The sequence below is a fragment of the Macaca thibetana genome, chromosome 4 (genome assembly GCF_024542745.1).
Source record: "Macaca thibetana thibetana isolate TM-01 chromosome 4, ASM2454274v1, whole genome shotgun sequence".
NCBI lineage: Eukaryota > Metazoa > Chordata > Mammalia > Primates > Cercopithecidae > Macaca > Macaca thibetana.
In genome coordinates this window covers 79,401,508-79,423,517 of record NC_065581.1, presented here as the reverse complement: position 1 = coordinate 79,423,517, position 22,010 = coordinate 79,401,508, and the positions used below count along the sequence as shown (strand labels likewise).

Genomic DNA, 22,010 nt, shown 5'->3' with positions numbered 1-22,010 from the left:
GTTTTTTCACTCGACCACTTTCTAAATGGCCTTTAGATTCAGAGTTCAAGTGGAAAAAGCCTAGTGTAAGCCTGGTGTCAGGCACTGAGTGGCGTGACCCGGGTTGGCAGCTAGTCCCACTGTGGTGATCTAAGAGGGCAGTGACGCCTTCTGACCAAAGGAGTGACTGCCAGATAATCCGGGTGTATAGCGATCCAGAGAGGGGTGAGGCTGGGTTTACGTAGACTACACCTTCGGCTTTGCAGTAACCCCACTGCTAAGGCCACGGGAGGAAACTCTTTTGTGCAAGACGCCTATGCACCTGGCTTCTGCTGCGTAGTGACCGGGTGTCCAAGGCATCCGGCCAGGTCTCCTTCTCCACTCCGGTTTAGCCTCCCCTCCGAGTCTCCAGCTGCCTGGAGAGACATTTCTAACTAGGAGATGGCTGGCCTGGAAAGCGACACTCCCATCACCGCTATTGGCCTAGAGTCCCCCGCTGCGGCCCTTCTCCCTTCCCCGCCCCTGGCCTGAGTCAGCCGCCCCAAGGCCGGCGAGGTCAAGCTCCTTTGGGGCGTCAGGGAAAAAGACCATGGCAGAGGTGCTGCCACGCGAAACCTTCTGGGCAAGCACCAGCCAATCATCAAGAGACATACAGGAGCCCTAGCCAATCAGCGCCCGCCTTATTACTGAGTACCGCCCGCTCGGGCCCTTCCTCCACATCCCCCTTCCCGATTCTTGTAGTCGCGGCTGTGTTGCAGCCGCCTGCCGAACTGACCCGGCTCTGGGGACCGGCCCCTCTGGCGCCGTTCGGTTTCTCTTATTGCCTTCACTGAGGATGAGTCCCTGTGTGGCTCTGTGTGGACCCTGCGGAATCCACCGGCGCAGTTTCATCTAGCGACTGGTGAGGGAGGGCTTGGCGCTGCCCGACTGTGCGGAGCGGCTTCCCTTCAGTCCGGGGGCAGGGGGAGAGTATTCGCCTTCCGGAGGGTGCGGGTGGCTGCGGACGGCTGCGCGGGGGGACCGTAGGGAGGGGACTCTGCGGCCCTGAGGCTGCCGGGCTTCGCGCGAGGCCGCGCGGAGAGGGCCGAGTGGCCAGGGTCCCTACCGCCCCCCTTAGCTAATGAATGGCCTGTCCCGGCGATGCGCTAAGCTCCCGTCCTGCGGGACACGCCCTCCAGCGACATTGCCTTCCCAGTTGTGATAGTTGTGTAGTGTCACTTTCCTTCGAGTCTTGGATTTGAAGCCATTCCTAGGGGCGCTCATGTTCTTTATCCCCTTCCTGGAGTCACAAGTTTGAGTCCACTCCGCGGATACCGACTCTGTCGGGAAGCAGGTGGTGAACTCTGATATGTGGACATTCACTGTTATGTAAAAAGGAACTGATTCTTTTTGGAGGGTGGTGGGGGGTGGTGAGAGAGACAGAGAAGACATGCCTTTTGTTTTGTAACAGGCAGAGCTGTCTGGCTCAAAGAGTTTTAGTTCAGCTGCGAATTAGGTAACACAGGCCGTCCTTGACTCCTATTTTCCAACGTGGTTCATAAAACTTGGCTGTGTTAGCCAGAGATTCATGTAGCACCTTTTAACTTATGCTCAAAGTAGGCCATTTGAAATTTATCAGAAATACTGAAAGGATGTGACTTTTATGAGTAGTAGTGTTTCAATGCCCATAAAGTGGTGTAAATTCACAGACTTGCCAGCCCCCTCTTGATCATTTCTCTTTTTGTATTTTGAATTCCTTAACTTTTATTTGTTTTGGAAATTGAAGGAAGGTAGATGAGGACAGAACTGATTTCTAAAAATAATTACATTTGCAAATATTTGCAGAAACTTTTAGTCAAACCAGAGTTTACTTCAAGAAATTTTTTAGGCCGGGTGCGGTGGCTCATGCCTGTAATCCCAGCTACTCGGGAGGCTGAAGCGAGAATTGCTTGAACCCGGGAGGTGGAGGTTGCAGTGAGTGGAGATCGTGCCACTGCACTCCATCCTGGGCGACAGAATGTGGCTCCGCCCCCCCCCCCCCCAGAAAAAGATACCTGTAATGCCAGCAGTCTGGGAGGCCAAGGCGGGCGGATCACTTGAGGTCAGGAGTTCGAGGCCAACATGGTGAAACCCCGTCTCCACCAAAAATACAAAAAAATTAGCCGGGCATGGTAGTGTGTGCCTGGAATCCCAGCTACTTGCGAGGCTGAGGCAGAATCGCTTGAATCTTAAGCTTCGGAGTCTCCAGCTGCCCTACCAAACTGCTTTTGAATTCAATTATTTTGAATTGAATTCCATGGTACTTTTTTCTACTACATTATACTACTATCATTAAAAGTTTTCTAACTGCCTTTTGGGAGAGCAGTTTGGTAGCCTAGGATAGGTAGGATCAAGAGCACTTTTCTGTTGATATTATTTTAGGTAGGCTTTTAAAATTTTCATGTGAATTTCCTCATCAGAAAATGAAAGTGATCACATTTACAGGGGCAATAATAAGGCTGAAATAAGGATTATATTTATGTAGAGCACTATCTATAATGTATAAAACAAAATTTCACCTATAATTTTTGTGTTTGTTCTGTTGTTTAGTTTTGTTTTGCTTTACTGACTTCCAAAGTATTGACCCCTTACTCTTCTTTCTAGTTTCTCTATCTGTTATCCAAGCAAGAAACCTGGGAATTACTACCACATCTTGTCTTTGGATTGCCTGCCTTATTTATTTATTTTTTTTTAATCTCTAAGGAAGGGCACATAAGGCTGTCCAAAATCTGGTCTATCCTTGTGTGTTGTTAGGCCTCACTTCTGTCTTCTGAATTATTTAGAAATTTTGGAATGGACCAAGGTGATTCTAGTTCTTTTATATTTACTATCCCTCTGCTTCAAATGTGCTCTCACCCAGAATTTATCAGGCCATCGCATATGGTGCTTTTTTTTTTTTTTTTTTTTTTTTTCCCAAAGAGAGTCTCGCTCAGTTGCTCAGGCTGGAGTGCAGTTGCATGATCTTGGTTCTCTGCAGGCTTGACTGACCAATTTTAAGTGATCCTCCCACCTCAGCCTCCAGAGTAGCAGGGACTACAGGGATGTGCCACCACGCCTAATTTTTGTATTTTTTTTGTAGAGACGGGTTTCACCATGTTGCCCAAGCTGATTTCAAAGTACTGGGCTCAAGTGATTTGCCTGCCTCAGCCTCCCAAAGTGTTGGGACCACAGGCATGAGCCACTGTGCCTGGCCGGTACTCATCTTTTAAGTCTTAGTTTATACATAGTTTATATATCTCCTGTAGAAAGTCTTCCCTGGACCCCTCTTCTGCACTCCTCATTCCTGTGTGTCACTTGTTTTATCTTGACCATAGGTTTATAATCATGATATGTTTTAGTTACTTGCCTAAATAAAATTACTCTCTTGAGAGCTTGTTTGGAGGTTCTAGCAGGGGAGTGCAGCTACTCGTATACCCTTGACTGAAGACTGGCCCTCCTCTAGCGGGGATGGTCGTCCTCTTCGACCGTATAAAATTACTCTCTTATACCAAACTGTGACCCTTTGATAATAGGAACTGTGTAATAGATCATAAGTTTTGTTCAGTTAGTACATATGTTTAACTAGCTATGCATCCACCTGAGTATTATCCATGAACCTGTATTTTATTTTATCTAAAATATTTAGGTCCTAATTATTTTCGTATTCCCAATGCCTTGTGACCTACTGTGGATGTGCTGAAGAAGACAGTGTAGCGTAGCAGAAATAACATGGACCTCATCATTAAACAGATCTGTATTTGAAGTCTGACTCCCTCTTTTCCTGGTGGTATGATTTGGGTGGTTTACTTGACTGGTCTGATGTAAAGCATTCTGTATGTATTAGGTGTTTAAATGCTTATTTCCTTTGCTTTCTTCCCCCTTCAATAAGCAGTTTTTGAATGCATAGATAAGAAGTACAATAGACATTGGAAATATGGGCTTGGAATTTAGGACAAATATGTGAGCAAGAGACAGATTTGGGGATTTATAATCATGTGTATGGTAGAGTTAAAAGCATGAAAAGGATTGAAACTATCAGGGAGAATATGAAGTAGAGGACTGAGGATCATTTGAGAGAAGCCAGTATTTGAAGGCCAGGGGAAGCGATAATGCCCTGGGAAGAAGTGGTTAAGAGAGAGAGAGAGACTATGCTTAAATGCTTCTGTGACTTCCTGCCCTTCCAGTATCTCTTTTAGACTCCTTAAGGGAAAGAGGTTTTAAAGACATAAAAGCAGGGAAAGCAAGTAAGATAAGAATTGAAAATATCCAAAAGTGTTTGGTAATTTGGAGGTCATTAGTAACTTTAGCAATAATGGTTTCTTTGGAGAAGCGTTAACAGTGATAATGAAGCTCAAACATGAATTTTGGAATTAAAATTTATTACCTTTTTGTGACTGAAGAAGCAATAGTAATGAAAACTCTCATTTGTTGAATGCATATTTAGTGCCAGGTACCATGTTAGGTAGTTTCATTTATCATTATAGTAACCCTGTGAAATGGGTGAATTGTCTCTATTTTCAGATGAAGGAACAACTTCGAGAGATTATGTAATTTTTTAGTTATATAACTGATAAGAGCTGACATTGCTATATTTGAATCTATATATGTAAAACTCTAAGAAATCCTAGCTCTTAATCGTTTCCATGTTTATGTTCATAGTATTCTGTAGTTGCTGCTTTCTCTGTATGATAGTATGGAATAACTTTTTAACATTCTTGTTTTCCCTTTTAAATGTTTAAATTATATATACTAATGAATTAAGCAATTCTTTTCTGTTGCATCTTAATTCTTTAATGTAAGGTTTGAGGGATTCACCAATAAGTAGTTCCTTCCAGGTATTATGCATACACTGAAAATACAAAGATGGTGGGATTTTAGAGCTTTAAAAGAGTGAAGTTAACTGGATGAACTGTTTTGCCACATGCAATAGATAGTCACTACTTATTCAAGGACACATTCTAAAACCCCCAGTGGATGCCTGAAACTGCAGAGAGTACTGAATCCTCTATATGCTATGTTTTTACAATTTGATAACCAAGAGAGCTACTCAGTGACTATCGAGTTGGTAGCATGTACAGTATGGCAATGCTGGACAAATCGATGATTCATGTCTCAGGCGAGGTGGAGTGGTTTGGAGTGGGACACTATGAGACTTCATCATACTGCTCAGAATGTTATGCAATTTAAATCATAAATTATTTATTTCCAAAGTTTTCATTTAATATTTTTGGACTGTGGTTGATTGTGGGTAATAGAAATTGTAAAAAGCAAATAGATAATGGGTAACTACAGTATCATGCTTTCCATTTTTAACCTTTTAAACTACTTGAGAATTGGTACCTTTTTTTCCTCTTTGCTACCAAATACTTTTTTGTTTGTTTGTGTTTTTTTTTGAGATAGAAGTCTTGCTCTGTCACCCAGGCTGGAGTGCAGTGGTGTGATCTTGGCTAACTGCAAGCTCCGCCTCCTGAGTTCACATCATCCTTCTGCCTCAGCCTCCTGAGTAGCTGGGACTACAGGTGCCCGCCACCATGCCGGGCTAATTTTTTTTTTTTTTTTTTTGTATTTTTAGTAGAGACGGGGTTTCACTGTGTTAGCCAGGATGTCTCGATCTTCTGACCTCGTGATCCACCCACCTCGGCCTCCCAAAGTGCTAGGATTACAGGCGTGAGCCACTGCGCCCGGCTCACTTTCTTTCTTTTTTTTTTTTTTTTTTGAGACAGAGGCTTGCTTTGTCCCCAGGCTGGAGTGCAGTGGCGGGATCTCGGCTCACTGCAGTTTCCACCTCCTTGGTTCAAGCGTTTCTCCTGCCTCAGCCTCCCAAGTAGCTGGGATTAGAGGCGTGCGCCACCATGCCCAGATAATTTTTGTATTTTTAGTAGAGACGGGGTTTCACCATGTTGGCCAGGATTGTTTTGATCTCTTGCCCACCCCGGCCTCCCAAAGTGCTGGGATTACAGGCGTAAGCCACCGTGCCTGACCTCAAAACACATTTTTATTTGGTTCTGTTATTTTGTTGTTGTTCAAATCAACATTTTAAGGGGGGGATGATTTTTATGAGTACTATATCAAATTACACAGTGTATAGATTAGTAGAAACAGATCTGGAGCTATTAAGTTGGTGCAAAAGTCATTGCAGGTTTTGCCATTAAAAATAATTGCCATTACTTTTAGAGGATTGGTTGTTGTGTTGGTGGTGGTGATATAGTTTTAGGGGGTATAGGTTTGGGATCGGACTCTTAAATGTAATTGCCATTATTTTTTTTTTTTGATACAGGGTTTTGCTCTTGTTGCCCAGGTTGGAGTGCAATGGTGCGATCTTGGTTCACCACAAACTCTGCCTCCCGGGTTCAAGTGATTCTCCTGCCTCAGCCTCTTGAGTAGCTGGGATTACAGGCATGTGCCATCACGCCTGGCTAATTTTGTATTTTTAGTAGAGACAGGGTTTCTCCATGTTGGTCAGGCTGGTCTCAAACTCCCGACCTCAGGTGATCTGCCCGCCTCCGCCTCCCAAAGTTCTGGAATTACAAGCGTGAGCCACTGCGCCTGGCCATTGCCGTTATTTTTAATAGCAAAACCAGCACCTACTTTTCACCAACCTAATAGACAGGATTATAATCATCTAGTTCAATGTTTTCATTTCCAGGTGGCGAAATCAAAGTAGTTTAAGATCAGAAAACTAGTTAGATCTCAGATTTCTGACTCTTGGTGTGGTATGAAGTGGGAGTGGGAAAATACAGATTTAGAATATTTCGTACTTCTCTCTAATACATAGAAGCTTTCCCTGTACATATAGTAAACTCATGTATGTCCTTCTGAATAGTCTTCTTATAGCTGATTTTCTCTGCTCCCAAAGACTATACATTAAGGAAGAACTAAAAAGACCATATATATTGAGGGAAAATTTTCTCCTTTTGTCTTTAAAAATTTTTATGTAATTTTTAAACTATTGAATTAATCTTTTATGACTTTTGGATTTCAGATCCTACTTAAAAAGGTGTTTTGTACTCTGTGATTATAAAAAAAGAACCTTCTGTGTTTTCATCCAGTGCTTTCGTAGTTTCGTTTTTTTGTTTGCCTTTGAACCATCTAAAATTTATATTGGTATAAGATATAAAGTAAGTACAGTATCTAAAGTTGTTTTTTTAAAGATAGCTATCCAGTTGTTTGAATACCTTTAATTATCATCTCTTCTTATGATGAAGGATCTTTCAGGCAGAAGTAACAATGTTAACACTGTGCCTGGGTACTTAGTAAAAACGGAATAACTGATAAGAGTGTTGGTTATTGTTGTGTTGGTGGTGGTGATATAGTTTTAGGGGGTATAGGTTTGGGATGGGATTCTTAGAAAGGTGGTAGATTTAAGCGTATTCAAAGCTTGTGGGGACATAACTAGTAGAGTGTAAAAATACAGCATAGAAGGAATGAAGGACTGGAAGGAAAAGAGAAACTCTAGAGTACAACCAATATAGGTTAACTTTAAACATGAGAGTGGAAAAATGGAGTAAGGATGATTGATATAAATATAGGTACCATAAATATGAAAGGTCGATAGATTTAAGAAAAAAATGAATTAACCCGTTTATGCCAGAGGTTGCAGATTTTTTTGTGAAAAATGAGACCTTGGCGATGACCTTGAGCATTAGGATATAAATAACTCCCGCAACCTTAGTGTTCCAGTAATGGAACACTAAGCATAAATGGGTTAAGGGTATCTAAATATGGAGGTAGTTGTGTTCTAAAGTACTCAAGGAGAGCGAGAGACAGATTTTGAATTTTTATTTTCTCTTCTTCTCTCATAGGTCACCCTTGCAATTATGGATATTTAAAAGGATCAGACAGTGTGGAGGGGGAGTTCCCCTCCTCACTCCCCCTTGGTGCTTGACTCCAGGAATAATTTATAAACTGTGGAATTTTTTTAAATGAAGAACTTGTATTTGATATGAACTTTATAGAGCTATTTATAATTTTTTTGATTTAAGTGCCAAAAAGTTGTATAAAGATATATAGTTTTATACTGTTGTCGTGAGGATTTAAATTATCCTAAAAAGGTCATTTATTCTCGGTAACTCTTCCTCAGTAGCACCTTTGTGTCCTGGCTTTTTCATTTTTTAAAATTAGTTTTCACGATTCTGAAGTAAGCGGTATAAAAACAATTAGGATGAATTCACCCATGCCTGACTGCACATCAAAGTGTCGATCCCTGAAGCATGCTTTGGATGTCCTTTCTGTGGTAACAAAGGGGAGCGAAAACCAGATTAAGGCCTTTCTCTCCAGTCATTGTTACAATGCTGCAACTATCAAGGATGTTTTTGGCCGGAATGCTCTCCACCTTGTTTCCTCCTGTGGAAAGAAAGGAGTGTTAGATTGGCTTATTCAGAAAGGAGTGGATCTGTTGGTGAAAGACAAAGAGTCTGGATGGACAGCATTGCACAGAAGCATTTTTTATGGACATATTGATTGTGTTTGGTCTCTCTTGAAGGTAAGTGTCATTTGTTTATTTTAAACATATTTAGTCTGGAATATGTTTTTCTTAATCATTTTCATACCTCCTACATGCTTTTTGGAAAAGATTTGCCTTTTTTCTTTTTTTTTTTTTTTTGAGACGGAGTCTCGCTCTGTCGCCCAGGCTGGAGTGCAGTGGCGCAATCTTGGCTCACTGCAAGCTCCACCTCCTGGGTTCACGCCATTCTCCCGCCTCAGCCTCCGAGTAGCTGGGACTACAGGCGCCCGCCACCACGCCCGGCTAGTTTTTTGTATTTTTAGTAGAGACGGGGTTTCACCATGTTAGCCAGGATGGTCTCGATCTCCTGACCTCGTGATCCACCCGCCTCGGCCTCCCAAAGTGCTGGGATTACAGGCTTGAGCCACCGCGCCCGGCCGATTTGCCTTTTTTCTTACTTGTTTGCTATCGCTTACTACTGTAACTGATCTTTGGAATTAAAACTCCATATATCCTTTTACTTAACTTTTTTATGATGTAAAATTTTAAACATTTATCAAAGCTTACTATATATAATGAACTGTTGGCCAATTTTATGTTATTCGTACATCTCATATCATTTTGAACTAAATTCTATACATCATTTGATGAGTATTATACATTATTAAAGGAAATGCTTTACATTAAATAAGCAAAATTTATTTGAGCAAAGAATGATTTATGAATCAGGCAGCGTTCAGAACGAGAAGAGGCTCAGAGAGCTGTGCTGCAGCCTGAGCAGTGAGCTTTCATAGGCCGATGAAGAAGAAAGACAAAGGAAATATATTTAATTGGTTAGATTGGAAAGACCTTAGTTAGAGGTTAGTTGGTAGTTTCTGATTAGTAAAGACTCTAGTTTCATTTTACTGTTTACTGGTTTTCTGTTTACTTACAGATGAACTTAAAGTGCTAGAGCTGCCCCAGTCTAATGGCATCCCATTTTATATTTTCGTAACAATATCTTTTAGTATTTTAAAATGGTTTATTCTTAAATAACTATATTATTAACTTTAAAAGGGCACTAGTTGTTGAACATTATTTAGGAATTGTATTTTTGAGTAGTATGTTTCATTTCTTGTTTAGTTAGCATATGGTGTTTGTAAGTTCTAAAGAAACTGATGAGGCCAGGTGTGGTGGCTCATGCTGTAATCCTAGCACTTTGGGAGGCTGAGGTGGGTCGATCACTTGAGGTTATGAGTTCGAGACAAGCCTGGCCAACGTAATAAAACCCTATCTCTACTAAAAATACAAAAATTAGCCAGGTGTAGTGGCGTGTGCTTGTAGTCTTAGCTACTTGGGAGGCTGAGGCATGAGAATCGGTTGAGCCCAGGAGGCAGAGGTTACCGTTTGCCAAGATTGTGTCACTGCACTCCAGCCTAGGCGACAGAGTGAGACTGTCTCAAAAAGAGAAATTGATAGCCAGGCAAGGTGACTCACACCTGTAATCCCAGCACTCTGGGAGGCCAAGGTGGGTGGATCACCTGAGGTCAAAAGTTCAAGACCATCCTGGCCAACATGGTGAAGCCCTGTCTCTTCTAAAAATACAAACATTATTAGCTGGGTGTGGTGGCACATGCCTGTAATCCTAGCTACTTGGGAGGCTGAGGCAGGAGAATCACTTGAGCCTGGGAGGTGGCGGTTGTTTTGAGCTGAGATCGCACCACTGCACTTCAGCTTGGGCATCTGAGCAAGGCTCCGTCTCAAAACAAAAAAAAAGAAAAAACACTAGTCTTTAAAATTGCTTAATTTTTTTAAAATTTTCTTTATAGTAGATTAGGTGTGTTGTACTGACTAGGCAAATAATAAAGTATTTTGAGATGCACTCCAATGTCATTTCACTAATGAATGCAAATTAGAAACTCACTGTAAGAAGTCATAAGTTTTAAATTTAACAATTTTTTTTTTTTTTTTTTTGAGACGGAATCCCGCTTTGTCACCCAGGCTGGAGTGCAGTGGTGTGAGTGATCTCAGCTCACTGCAACCTCCACCTCCCAGGTTCAAGTGATTCTCTTGCCCGAGCCTTCCCAGTACCTGGGATTACAGGCACGTGCCACTATGTCCACCTTATTTTTGTATTTTTAGTAGAGACGGGGTTTTCCCATGTTGGCCAGGCTGGTCTTGAACTCCTGATCTCAAGTGATTCACCTGCCTCGGCCTCCCAAAGTGCAGGGGCGTGAGCTACCGTGTCCGGCCTTAAATTTAACAATTTTTTTGTCATGTTTGCGGAGGACCTGGAAAAGAAAAAAACATTTCTGGGCCTTAAGGAACTTCTGGTCAAATTCAGAAACTTATCTTCAGTGTCTTCATTTAATTTTGACTTAAAAAATATTTCTATAGTGGCTTTTATGTAGTAACATTTACTGATCAGAATAATTTTTAATTATATACTAATAGTAAAATATTCTTTTTTGGAGTTAAACTCCCTACTGATCTACTACTACTACTGCTACTACTACTTCTTACTGAATCATCGTGGACACGTTATTAAATCTTGAACTTCAGTTTTGTCTATAAAAAGAGAATAATAATAGCCCTTTCCTTATTTTTTTTTTCCCCAGGGACTCTCCATGAAGAAAAGCGTTTTTAAGTTTGTTAATGGTAGAACTGATTCCTCTTATATCTGAAACCTTGGGGTATCTGTTTAATTTCCGTATTGTCATTATAGGGAAACCTAGGTTAGTAAGAGTTAAAGCATCTGTCAGCTCCATTCTTACCCTTTTCCAACTGTAAAACCTTGGGTTTTTTTTTCAGTTTCTACTGGAAAGTTGGATGACTGCCAACCCTGTTGAGCTTGAGAAGGTCCCTGGGTTTGGTTTCCTGCCATCCTAGGGGTTGCCATTTAGGTGTTAGCATTTAGGGCTACAGTTTGAAGTAGTTATGGTATGTACTGAATTTTGGTCCTTTCCTTCCTGTGGGATTTTATTGCCCCATTGAAATCCTCAATCACTCTAACCACCTTGGCTAATAGAAGCCTGGAAATTGTGCCTTTGCCACCTTGCCCTTAGCTTGACTGTCTTGTTGGCGTCAGAGCCCTGCTGATCAGTGATAGATATGTAACAGTGGATGTATTCCACTGATGGTTTTCCCCTAAATCCTGTATTGACCCTTCAGCATTCTCATGTTGGTAGGCTGTCTGCTTTTGTTCAGCATATTTTTTTCCTTTGACCTTCCAACACTTCTTTAATTGGAAGGGGTGCAGTGATAGGTGTCTTCATGTCAGTTCCATCTCTGATGCCAGCTGTAGCACTTCAGGTATTATGGATTATCAGGAAGAAACCACACACATTTTAAGTGAATTTGCATTTGATAAAACTTTACAGCTATAACATTTCTAAATTGCACAGTAAATTGTCAGTTTCTTATTGCCAAAGATATAAAACCTTAGCAGAAACTTGTTGCCTACAAAAAGCTGGAATGGAGACAGATTATCTCATGCAGGTTTTTTGGGGCTTCTTGATTCCATGACAGGATGCATGACTGGTAAAGACTGTTTATGCTTGTGAAGTTCTGCTGTATCTGTTGTTGCTAAACCATTGCTCTTTTATACTGGTGCTTTACTTACTATGCTGAAAGAACTTGCTTTAATGTTTCCCATTGGTAAATAGAAGACTTAACAGAATCATAGGTTATATGTATTAAATAATATACCATCGGTGAGGTATTTGCAATAAATATTTTTTGAGTGCCTGATATGTGCCAGGCAGTAATCCAGGTGCTAGGGATATTGCAGTGAACAAGACAGAATCCCTTCTTTAAGTTTTTATTCTACTAGGGGGAGATAAACCAAAACCAAGCAATTAAATTAATGAACAATGGCCGGGCACAGTGGCTCACATCCGTAATTCCAGCACTTTTAGAGGCCAAGGCGGGCAGATCACCTGAGGTCAGGAGTTTGAGACCAGCCTGGGCAACATGGCAAAACCTCATCTCTACTAAAAATAATAAAAGTAGCTGGGCGTGGTGGCACATACCTGTAATCCCAGCTACTGGGAAGGCTGAGGCAGGAGAATTGCTTGAACCCAGGAGATGGAGGTTGCAGTGAGCCGAGATCACACCACTGCACTTCAGCTTGGGCAACAGAACTAGACTCCGTCTCAAAAACAAAAAGCAAAAAAAATTAATGAACAAATAGGAAAATGCTTGATAAATATTGGTATATTCGAATTATTTTTACATGCAATTGGAACCAACTATGGTAACATAAACAAAAGATATTGAAGGGATATCAGATACCTCACAGAATAAACAGGTCATAAAGAATTAACTGTCAAATAATAAATAACAAAAAATTCCTCAAACTAAAATAGAGTAAGTATAAGCTAAATATAATAAACTGATTTGAAATTTTATGTCTCTCCTTCCCCAGATAGTTTTTTTTTTTTTTTTTTTTTTGAGATGAAGTTTTGCTCTTGTTGCCCACGCTGGAGTGCAATGGTGTGATCTTGGCTCACTGCAACCTCTGTGTCCTGGGTTCAAGTGATTCTCATGCCTCAGTCTCCCAAGTAGCTGGGATTATAGGCATGCACCACCACACTTGGCTAATTTTTGTATTTTTACTAGAGATGGGGTTTCACCATGTTGGCCAGGCTGATGTTGAACTCCTGATCTCAGACAATCTGCCCACCTCCCAAAGTGCTGGGGTTATAGTCATGAGCTACCGCGCCCGGGAGAGTATGGCTCCTCAAACACAAGAAGAGTTAAATGTTTATGTTCACATGTAGTCCCACACAGACACAAACCCAGAGGTAGGGACTTGTAGGGACAATGCATTTATGGGGTATTAAAGTGGTATCAGACCTGCTTTACCATCAAAAATGTTCACATGGCCGGGAGCGGTGGCTCACACCTGTAATCCCAGCACTTTAGGAGGCTGAGGCGGGCTGATCACGAGGTCAGGAGTTTGAGGCCAGCCTGGCCAACATGGTAAAACCCCATCTCTACTAAAAATACAAAATTTAGCTGGGCGTGGTGGCGGGCACCTGTAATCCCTGTAATCCCAGCTACTTGGGAGGCTGAGTCAGAAGAATCGTTTGAACCCGGGAGGCGGAGGTTGCAGTGAGCTGAGATCGTGCCATTGCAATCCAGCCTGGGTGACAAGGTGGGACTCCGTCGCAAAAAAAAAAAAGTTCACTTGTAGTTAATTTTTATTTAAAGTGTTAATTTTGTATTTCTTCACATGTTCTGGTCCTTCCTTATTCCAGCAAGAGTTGGATATGTGATTTTTCTTAATTATTCTCTGCAGTATGTGAGAGAAAAATGTGTGTGAATATGAGAGATAAGTTATTAAATTTTTTTTTCAGTGTATTTATGGGATTGATTATCTGACTTTTTGGTATATAAGAATAGGAAGATGGCCAGGCGTGGTGGCTCACACCTGTAATCCCAGCACTCTGGGAGGCCAAGGCGGGTGGATCACCTGAGGTCAGAAGGTTGAGACCATCCTGACCAACATGGAGAAACCCTGTCTCTACTAAAAATACAAAATTAGACGGGCATGGTGGCAGATGCCTGTAATCCCAGCTACTTAGGAGGCTGAGGCAGGAGAATCGCTTGAACCTGGGAGGTGGAGGTTGCAGTGAGCCAAGATCGTGCCATTGCACCACTCCAGCCTGGGCAACAAGAGCGAAACTCTTTCTCAAAAAAAAAAAAAGAAAGTTACTGATTATAGGTAATTGATTTTATATATATATATTTATGTATTTTTTTGTTTGTTTGTTTTAGCATGGTGTTAGTCTGTATATTCAAGATAAAGAAGGCTTGTCAGCTTTGGATCTTGTAATGAAGGATAGACCAAGTCATGTAGTATTCAAGAATACTGGTAAGAAAATTTCACAAATGGGTTGGGTGCTGTGGCTCACACCTGTAATCCTGGCAGTTTGGTAGGCTGAGGTAGGCGGATCACTTGAGGTCAGGAGTTCGAGAATACTGGTAAGAAAATTTCACAAATGGGCTGGGCGCTGTGGCTGACACCTGTAATCCCAGTAATTTGGTAGGCTGAGGCAGGCGAATCACTTGAGGTCAGGAGTTCGAGCCTGACCAACATGGTACAACGCCGTCTTTACTAAAAATACAAAAATTAGCCGGGCGCTGTGGCAGGTAATCCAAGCTACTTGAGAGGCTGAGAAGCAGGAAGAATCGCTTGAACCGGTGAGTTGAGATCTCACCACTGCACTCCAGCCTGGGTGATAGAGCTAGATTTCGTCTCAAAAAAAAAAAAAAAAATTCACAAATGTATTCCATTAAGGTGCAGCTTAGCTTAGAAAATTTTAATGAAATTTTATTCTTCTTAAAGTAGTCGGGAAATTTATTTGTGTGTGGTTATCTGCAAAGAAATTTTACTTTGATATATGTTGGATGTTTTTTGTTTGATATTCAGAACACATTTTGCATTTTAAAATTTGAATCCATATTTATGTCTATAAAAGTACAATCTAAAATGGGAGGACTGTTACAATCGTAACTACTGTAAAGTAATTGATATATATTCAGAAAGTAACATCAGCATTGAGGTAGAAGGAAAAAGGAATGGAAATTGTTCTTCCTTTTGTTGTTGTTAAGATAGGGTCTCTGGAAATTATCATTATTTTTGTGGTTGTTGTTGAGATAGGGTCTCGCTTTGTCAGTCAGGCTGGAGTGCAGTGGCATGAACACGGCTTATTGCAGCTTCAGCCTTCTGAGCTTAAGCGATCCTCTCGCTTCAGCCCTCCAAGTAGCTAGGAATACAGACCCATGCCGTCATGCTCAGTTAATTTTTTTTTTTTTTGGAGATAGAGTTTCGCTCTTGTTGCACAGGCTGGAGTGCAATGGTGCGATCTTGGCTCGCTGCAACTTCTGCCTCCCCAGGTTCAAGCTGAGAGATTCTCCTCTCTCAGCCTCCCGAGTAGCTGGGATTACAGGCATGTACCACCACACCCGGCTAATTTTGTATTTTTAGTAGAGATGCAGTTTCTTCATGTTGGTCAGGTTGGTCTCGAACTCCTGACCTCAGGTGATCCGCCTGCCTTGGCCTCCCAAAGTGCTGGGATTACAGGCATGAGCCACTGCATGTGGCCAATTTTTATATTTTTGTTTTATAGAGATGAGGTTTTGCCATGTTCACTGGGGTGACCTGGAACTCCTGGACTCAAGTGATCCTCCTGCCTTGGCCTCTCAAAGTGCTGGGATTACAGGCGTATGCCACCGTGCCCAGCCCCAATTATTCTTTTATTCGCACATTCTCAGATTCACTTATCCCTCCAGTTTGTTTGCACTTTTAGATTTGGAAGTGGGAATTGGCAGAAAAGAAAAGATTTAACTGGGGCAGTGTATAGTTTGCATTTAACTAGTGAGCAAGCTGAGTAAGGACACATTCTGTATTTTCATTTCTACCCTGGATGCTGTGTTGCAGGTAACAGTGATAATTCCATTCTAGGACTTTATTCATCTTCTAAAATAAAAATGAAGATTTATATCATGAACTTAGCTGTGATTTCTATTCCAGTTTAATGGGCTTTACCCTAATCACTATTTTGATTTTGTGTCTATGAAAAACAAAGTATTGAAAATTAGTGTTCCTGTACAAACAATAAAACCACATTTGCTACGTTTAGAACCTTTGTCTGCATGGATTAATAATATCTTACATTTGATATAGGTCTATATATTATTTTCATGGAAACTAAGCAGATATGACCGGTGGTATTTTACTCATTTGGCAGTTAAACTTTAGCTGCTAAAGAAACAAGGAACAGCCTGGGCAGAGTGGCTCATGCCTGTAATCCTAGCACTTTGTGGGGCCGAGGTGGAAGGATCACTTGAGCCCGGGAAGTGAAGACCAGCCTGGGCAACATAGTCAGACCTTGTCTCAATTGTTTAAAAGAAAAGAAAAGAAGCAAGGAACAAATGTTTGATTGCTTGCATTGAGACAGGCCTGTACTATGATTTGGATTTTCTATTTCTAGAATTACCTAATATTATATTAATAGATTCCTTCACAAAAGAGTGTTGGCATCTTTCAAATATTGTAGTTAAATTAGTTCTTATATTTGTTTTAAAATATAAAAAAGTATAAAAACTAATTTTTATTTTAGATCCTACAGATGTTTATACTTGGGGCGATAATACAAATTTTACCCTGGGTCATGGAAGCCAGAATAGCAAACATCATCCAGAGTTGGTGGATCTCTTCTCCAGGAGTGGGATTTATATCAAGCAGGTATTTTGAAGTACAATCTGCATACTTTTAGAGATGAGAAAGAACTTTTGTATTTGATTGTTCAGCTTTTCATGTGAATTACATAACTTTGTTTAAGGTACGGTAACATTTTAATGTTGTAATCAATCAATAGAACTTTACTAATTTTATTTTAGATATTGTTAGCCTTAACTATATTTAGACTTTGTAAAATACCCTAAAATATAAGATATTTGTGCAATTAGTGTTAGAAATTAGAAAATGTTATACAGATAGTAGTTTAAGAGGGTAGAGCTGCTCTTGATTTTCTAGCTTTTCTATTTAACGAACATTAGAATTCTGTAAGCTGTTTCTCAAGTGAATTTGTTGTTGAAGCTCAGTGTTATTTTTGATAAGTGAACAACAGTTTTTTTTTTTTGGTGGCATTAAAACAAAATAATTTCAATTTAGAAAACAACACACTTCTTTCATTTTTCTGTAACAAAATAATGTTTTTAGGTTCCAAACTATTTATCATGAAGAGAGTATGTTTAATCTGATGTGAAGTTGGATGACAGCAGTCTGGAAAGGCTATAGAGTTTTATAACTGATGGTCTGGTAAACTGCCAGTCATTCTGTTTATTTATATTCTCACTGACAAGCAATAAATAATTAAATGTCTAAGTCTCAGTTCTCAGATTGGATAGTAGATAGTAGAACTAAAATTTCATCACTTGCGGAGACAGATAAGCAATGTTTTGGAAGTGTGGAGTTCAAAAATTTGCTCTCAGGTGCTTTAGGCACGAGGGATGCTTTTTGTGAACCTGAGTTCTTAAATGTAAGTAATTGTAAAACTTTAATAGATACAATTGTAAAGATTTGGTCTGTGGCCTTACATCCTTATAATGCATGATATCTTCTGCTTCCCTAGATACAGCTACTGTTGACAAATCTTTCTATATAACATTGTGTATACTTGTGTATGTATGTGTATCTCTAGCCCCAGTCTTTCTCTTGAACTTTATTTGTCGTACTGTGTCTTTCAAGATATTTAAATTTAGAATATCTAAAGTGTTATTTTTGCCACTCCTAAACTACCCTATTCAATTTTTAATGCTATAAATCTCAATTTATAAATCCTGAAGATGATACCTCAGAGCATGTCTATTTAGTTCTTCTCTGTCTCATGAACCTTTTTTTGGACAGTGACAACAGTGTCCTAATTTGACTCTTTGGCTCCATTCATTTCCAACCCCGATAATATTCTTCTCCAGAATTATTTGTCTTAAAAAAGAGGTAATTATGTCTTTATAGCTAAATCACCTTTGGGTAAAGTCCAAACTCTGTGACTTGGAATGTAAGAACTTTTTCAGTCTTCCTAAATTACCGTTTCAGCTTATATTTCCTACAACTTCCTAGTTATATTCTTTCTCCTTTTTGAAGTTCATAAAACTTCTTTGATCCAGAATATGAGCTTGGAGTGTTTTTATCACTATAGTACTGGCTCTTTCTAACTTTCACCTATTATTCATATATGACATATATAACAACACTTAGCTTATATCCTGAGATTGAATTCTTAGACAGTTTTTAGAGCTATTTGACAACATATCCCTAGTTTGCCCAGGACAGTTCTGATTTATGATTATTTTCCTAGTGTAATTGTTAGTATCCTCTTTCATTCTCAAAAATGTTTGCATGATAAACTATATGACCACTATATTTAGGGTTCCATAGAGCACTGTTTTTTAAACTAAAAGTCGCAACCTAATGTATCACAACCACCAATTGAACAAAAAAAGCAATAGAATTCTTAAACTCTAGAGAATATTAAATTTTGAGAGAACAGGAATAAAAGCCCATATAGGAATGAAAAGTGGCTAGAGAAGTAGGGAGTAGAATGGTATCATGAAAGCTAATATTCTAGTGGGTCATCTACATAGACCTGGAAGGAACTTAAGATAATGAAAGGACTTGTAATGGGCAAGAATCAAGCTTGGTGTCCAAGTCTTTAGTGAATGTGAGGGGGGTGAGCAAGATGGTGAGAAATCAGAGCAGGGGCAGCAAGTATACAAGCTGCTCACACCTAGTCTAGAGCTTTTTGCAGACATGCTAATCAAAAAATTTTTTTAATGCTGAGCTTGAGCGGGTCCTCAGACTCCTCCTTAAAATGGTAATCCAACCATTAGCAGCCACTAATGATTGATTGGAATTGTGGCACAAGAAAGACACCTGTTTTTCCTTTTCTGAGGCAGTACGTGATATACCTTTATTTCATGAACCGTTACGGAGCAGGGATTTTAAAGACAAAAGTGAAGGAATCATGATGGCATTAGGAAACCAGAGGGTGATTGAAATGTCTGATTCTAAGAAATATGTAGTTTGGAATATTTGAGTATATTCCATTTGCGAGGGTTGTGAGTGAACTAGTGTACTCAAAGAGAAAGCCACATTTCAGGTAAGGCAAGGCAATGGGTGTATTTTGTGAAGGTATTAAGGATCTAAGGGATTTTATTTACCGCAGAATGAGGGTGAAGCAAGCATAGTGGATAGGTTTGAGAGGAAAGAAATCAGTATAAATTTCAGTCAGGGAAGAGAAAGCAAGTATGGGAATATTAACTGAGTACCAGTTATATAGAGAGCCCCATTAGTTATTGAAAAGGGGCTGATTCTGTATTATGCAGTACCAAATGAATTAACTACTATGAGATAGAGATTATTAATGTTAGTATTATATATTCCAGATAATTAAAGTGAAAATCCATGCTCAGTTCTCATTTAAAAATTCAGGGGTATTAGACCGGGCGCGTTAGTTCACATCTGTAATCCCAGCGCTTTGGGAGGCCGAGGTGTGCAGATCACAAGGTCAGGAGATCGAGATCATCCTGGTAATACAGTGAAACCCCATCTGTATCAAAAATACAGAAAATTAGCCAGGCGTGGTGGTGGGCGCCTGTAGTCCCAGCTACTCGGGAGGCTGAGGCAGGAGAATGGCGTGAACCTGGAAGGCGGAGATCGCAGTGAGCCGAGATCGCGCCACTGTACTCCAGCCTGGGTGACAGAGTGAGACTCTGTCTCAAAAAAAAAAAAAAAAAAAAAAAAAAAAAAATTCTGGGATTTTAAAGTTAGATGACTTAAAACTGTCTAGTATTGTAACTGTTGTTTAGTAGTAGAAGCCAGCAACTGTAGGATGGCATTCTAATATTGAATATAAAATTGAATGAAATGTATTCTTTCTCATTTCATAAAATGAATTTCACTGACAAATTGTAAATTTAAAATACAAATTTGGATTTTATTTTTAAACTTTTTAGGTATTTGTGGTACAGCTAAATCAGATAATAATCTTTGCATTACTTTTTTTTTTTTTTTTTTTTTTTTTGCTAGCTATATTGTGCTTACAAAATTCCGAGTGGTCTAGGATATGTGTAAATATTTAGAGCTTGTTTAGCTTATAATTTTTTTGTTTTCCAAATCACCTTGACTTTCTGGAAATGATTTTAGGGTTTCTTTATTTCTTACTCATCTTTTTATATCCTAAGTTAGAAATATTTGCAGATGTTGTAAGAAATATGAATGCAAACAATTTTCAAAAATGAGAAGATTTAAAAAATATTATTAAGGTAAAGCGAGTATAATGAATATCAGAGCTTGGAAAATAGCAAAATGTGGCCCGGGGTTAGATATGTAAATATATATATATTTAAAACTGCTGATCATTTCCTGTATTGTGTTCTGCTGAAGCAGTTCAACTGTTTCAGTGTCTTTGTCTTCTGTAGTATGTGAATGGTAAGTCTGTGTATCAGGGGCAAGGGAGGGTACTGAGATTGAGGCAGATAAGGAAAAAGGAAGTGAGAAAGGAAAGAGAAAAACTTGAAAATAAATATAAAATTATTTATTAAAATAATTATAAATGTATAATATTAAAGATGTGTTGATAAAACTAGAGATAAGGTAAAGGACATCGTGCCCCCCACACTATGTATAAATGGCATTATTGCTTTTTAAAAACACTCTGAAGATGTTTCTGTTATTTTTATTAATACCATATATCACTATTCGGTAATCTTTATACTTCCTGTTGCACTCTGCTCATTTCTTTCTATTTGATATTTCATGAAATTGGAAAACAATTGGCTACTAAGTTTTGGAATTGAAGATTTAAAATTATATTTTCCTTTGAGTAATCTCTTCTGTGGGTAACATGCTTAATTCTTTCTTTGTTCTGTTTTTTCATGTCAATGTTTTCAGACATAATTTTAAAACAAAGCATATATATCTTTTATTTTTATTACAGAAAACTTAAAATGTGAAAATTTAAATCTTATGAATTCCCGTTGTATCCATTATCCTGTTTAAATAATTAACAATATTCTATTTCTTTTTCATAAAATATATTTTATTCAGAGATGTTTACTAATATTCCCTTGTTTTCCCTTAGGTGGTGCTTTGTAAATTTCACTCCGTGTTTCTCTCTCAGAAAGGGCAGGTTTATACCTGTGGTCATGGTCCTGGAGGGCGATTAGGACATGGAGATGAACAGACATGCTTGGTAATTGAAATGTCATTACACTGTTTAGGTAACTTTAGAAAAGTGCTGATAAGCTGAAAGAAACAGTTAACTAAGTTTTTTTTTTCAACTGTAAGGACGAAATAATACACCAATTGATAATAGATTTTAAAAAATCTGTTTCCTGGTATATCACGTTCAAATTAAGGGTTTACATACAATGCAAAAGGATTAAAAAAGTAATACTTTGGTTATAGCAAATACCGAGTCAGGAGTGTATATAAGCTTTAAAATGTTTCTACAGTTGAAATAAAAGAAGGCAGACTAGGCCAGGCGCAGTGGCTCATGCCTGTAATCCCAATACTTTGGGAGGCCGAGGCAGGCAGATCACCTGAGGTCGGGAGTTCGAGGCCAGCCTGACCAACATGGAGAACCCCTGTCTCTATTAATAATACAAAATTAGCTGGACGTGGTGGCACATGCCTGTAATCCCAGCTACTCGGGAGGCTGAGGCAGGAGGATTGCTTGAACCTGGGAGGCACAGGTTGTGGTAAGCCGAGATCCCACCATTGCACTCCAGCCTGGGCAACAAGAGCTAAACTCCATCTCAAAACAAACAAACAACAACAACAACAACAAAAAGAAGGCATACTAATTGTAAAACACTTTTCCTGAAGTAGTTCTGGTTTTTGTTTTTAACTTTTCATTAAGATTTCTGTGGTCTAAAAACTGAGCCAGTATTTTCATTATATAGTCACAAAATTGATATTAATGCTACTGAAACTTAGTGCTAATTAGAAGAGACCTAGTACATTACCTATCAGAAAATTGGTTCACTAGGTTATTTTAAGTTTTTTTTTATGTGGCGACTTCTGGTATACTTATCTATT

The 22,010-nt window shown here is 39.5% G+C and overlaps 1 protein-coding gene across 1 annotated transcript in view; it reads left to right on the top strand.

Annotated features, from left to right (window-relative positions):
* Positions 1–679: 679 nt before the first annotated feature.
* Positions 680–22,010, top strand: part of IBTK (inhibitor of Bruton tyrosine kinase) — a 79,278-nt gene continuing 57,947 nt past the window's right edge. The window contains exons 1-5 of the mRNA XM_050788110.1: positions 680–880; positions 7,779–8,458; positions 14,180–14,276; positions 16,528–16,652; positions 21,052–21,162. Of these exons, the coding sequence (XP_050644067.1) occupies positions 8,138–8,458; positions 14,180–14,276; positions 16,528–16,652; positions 21,052–21,162 (654 nt within the window). The 5' untranslated portion in view covers positions 680–880; positions 7,779–8,137. The remainder of the gene's footprint in view (positions 881–7,778; positions 8,459–14,179; positions 14,277–16,527; positions 16,653–21,051; positions 21,163–22,010) is intronic.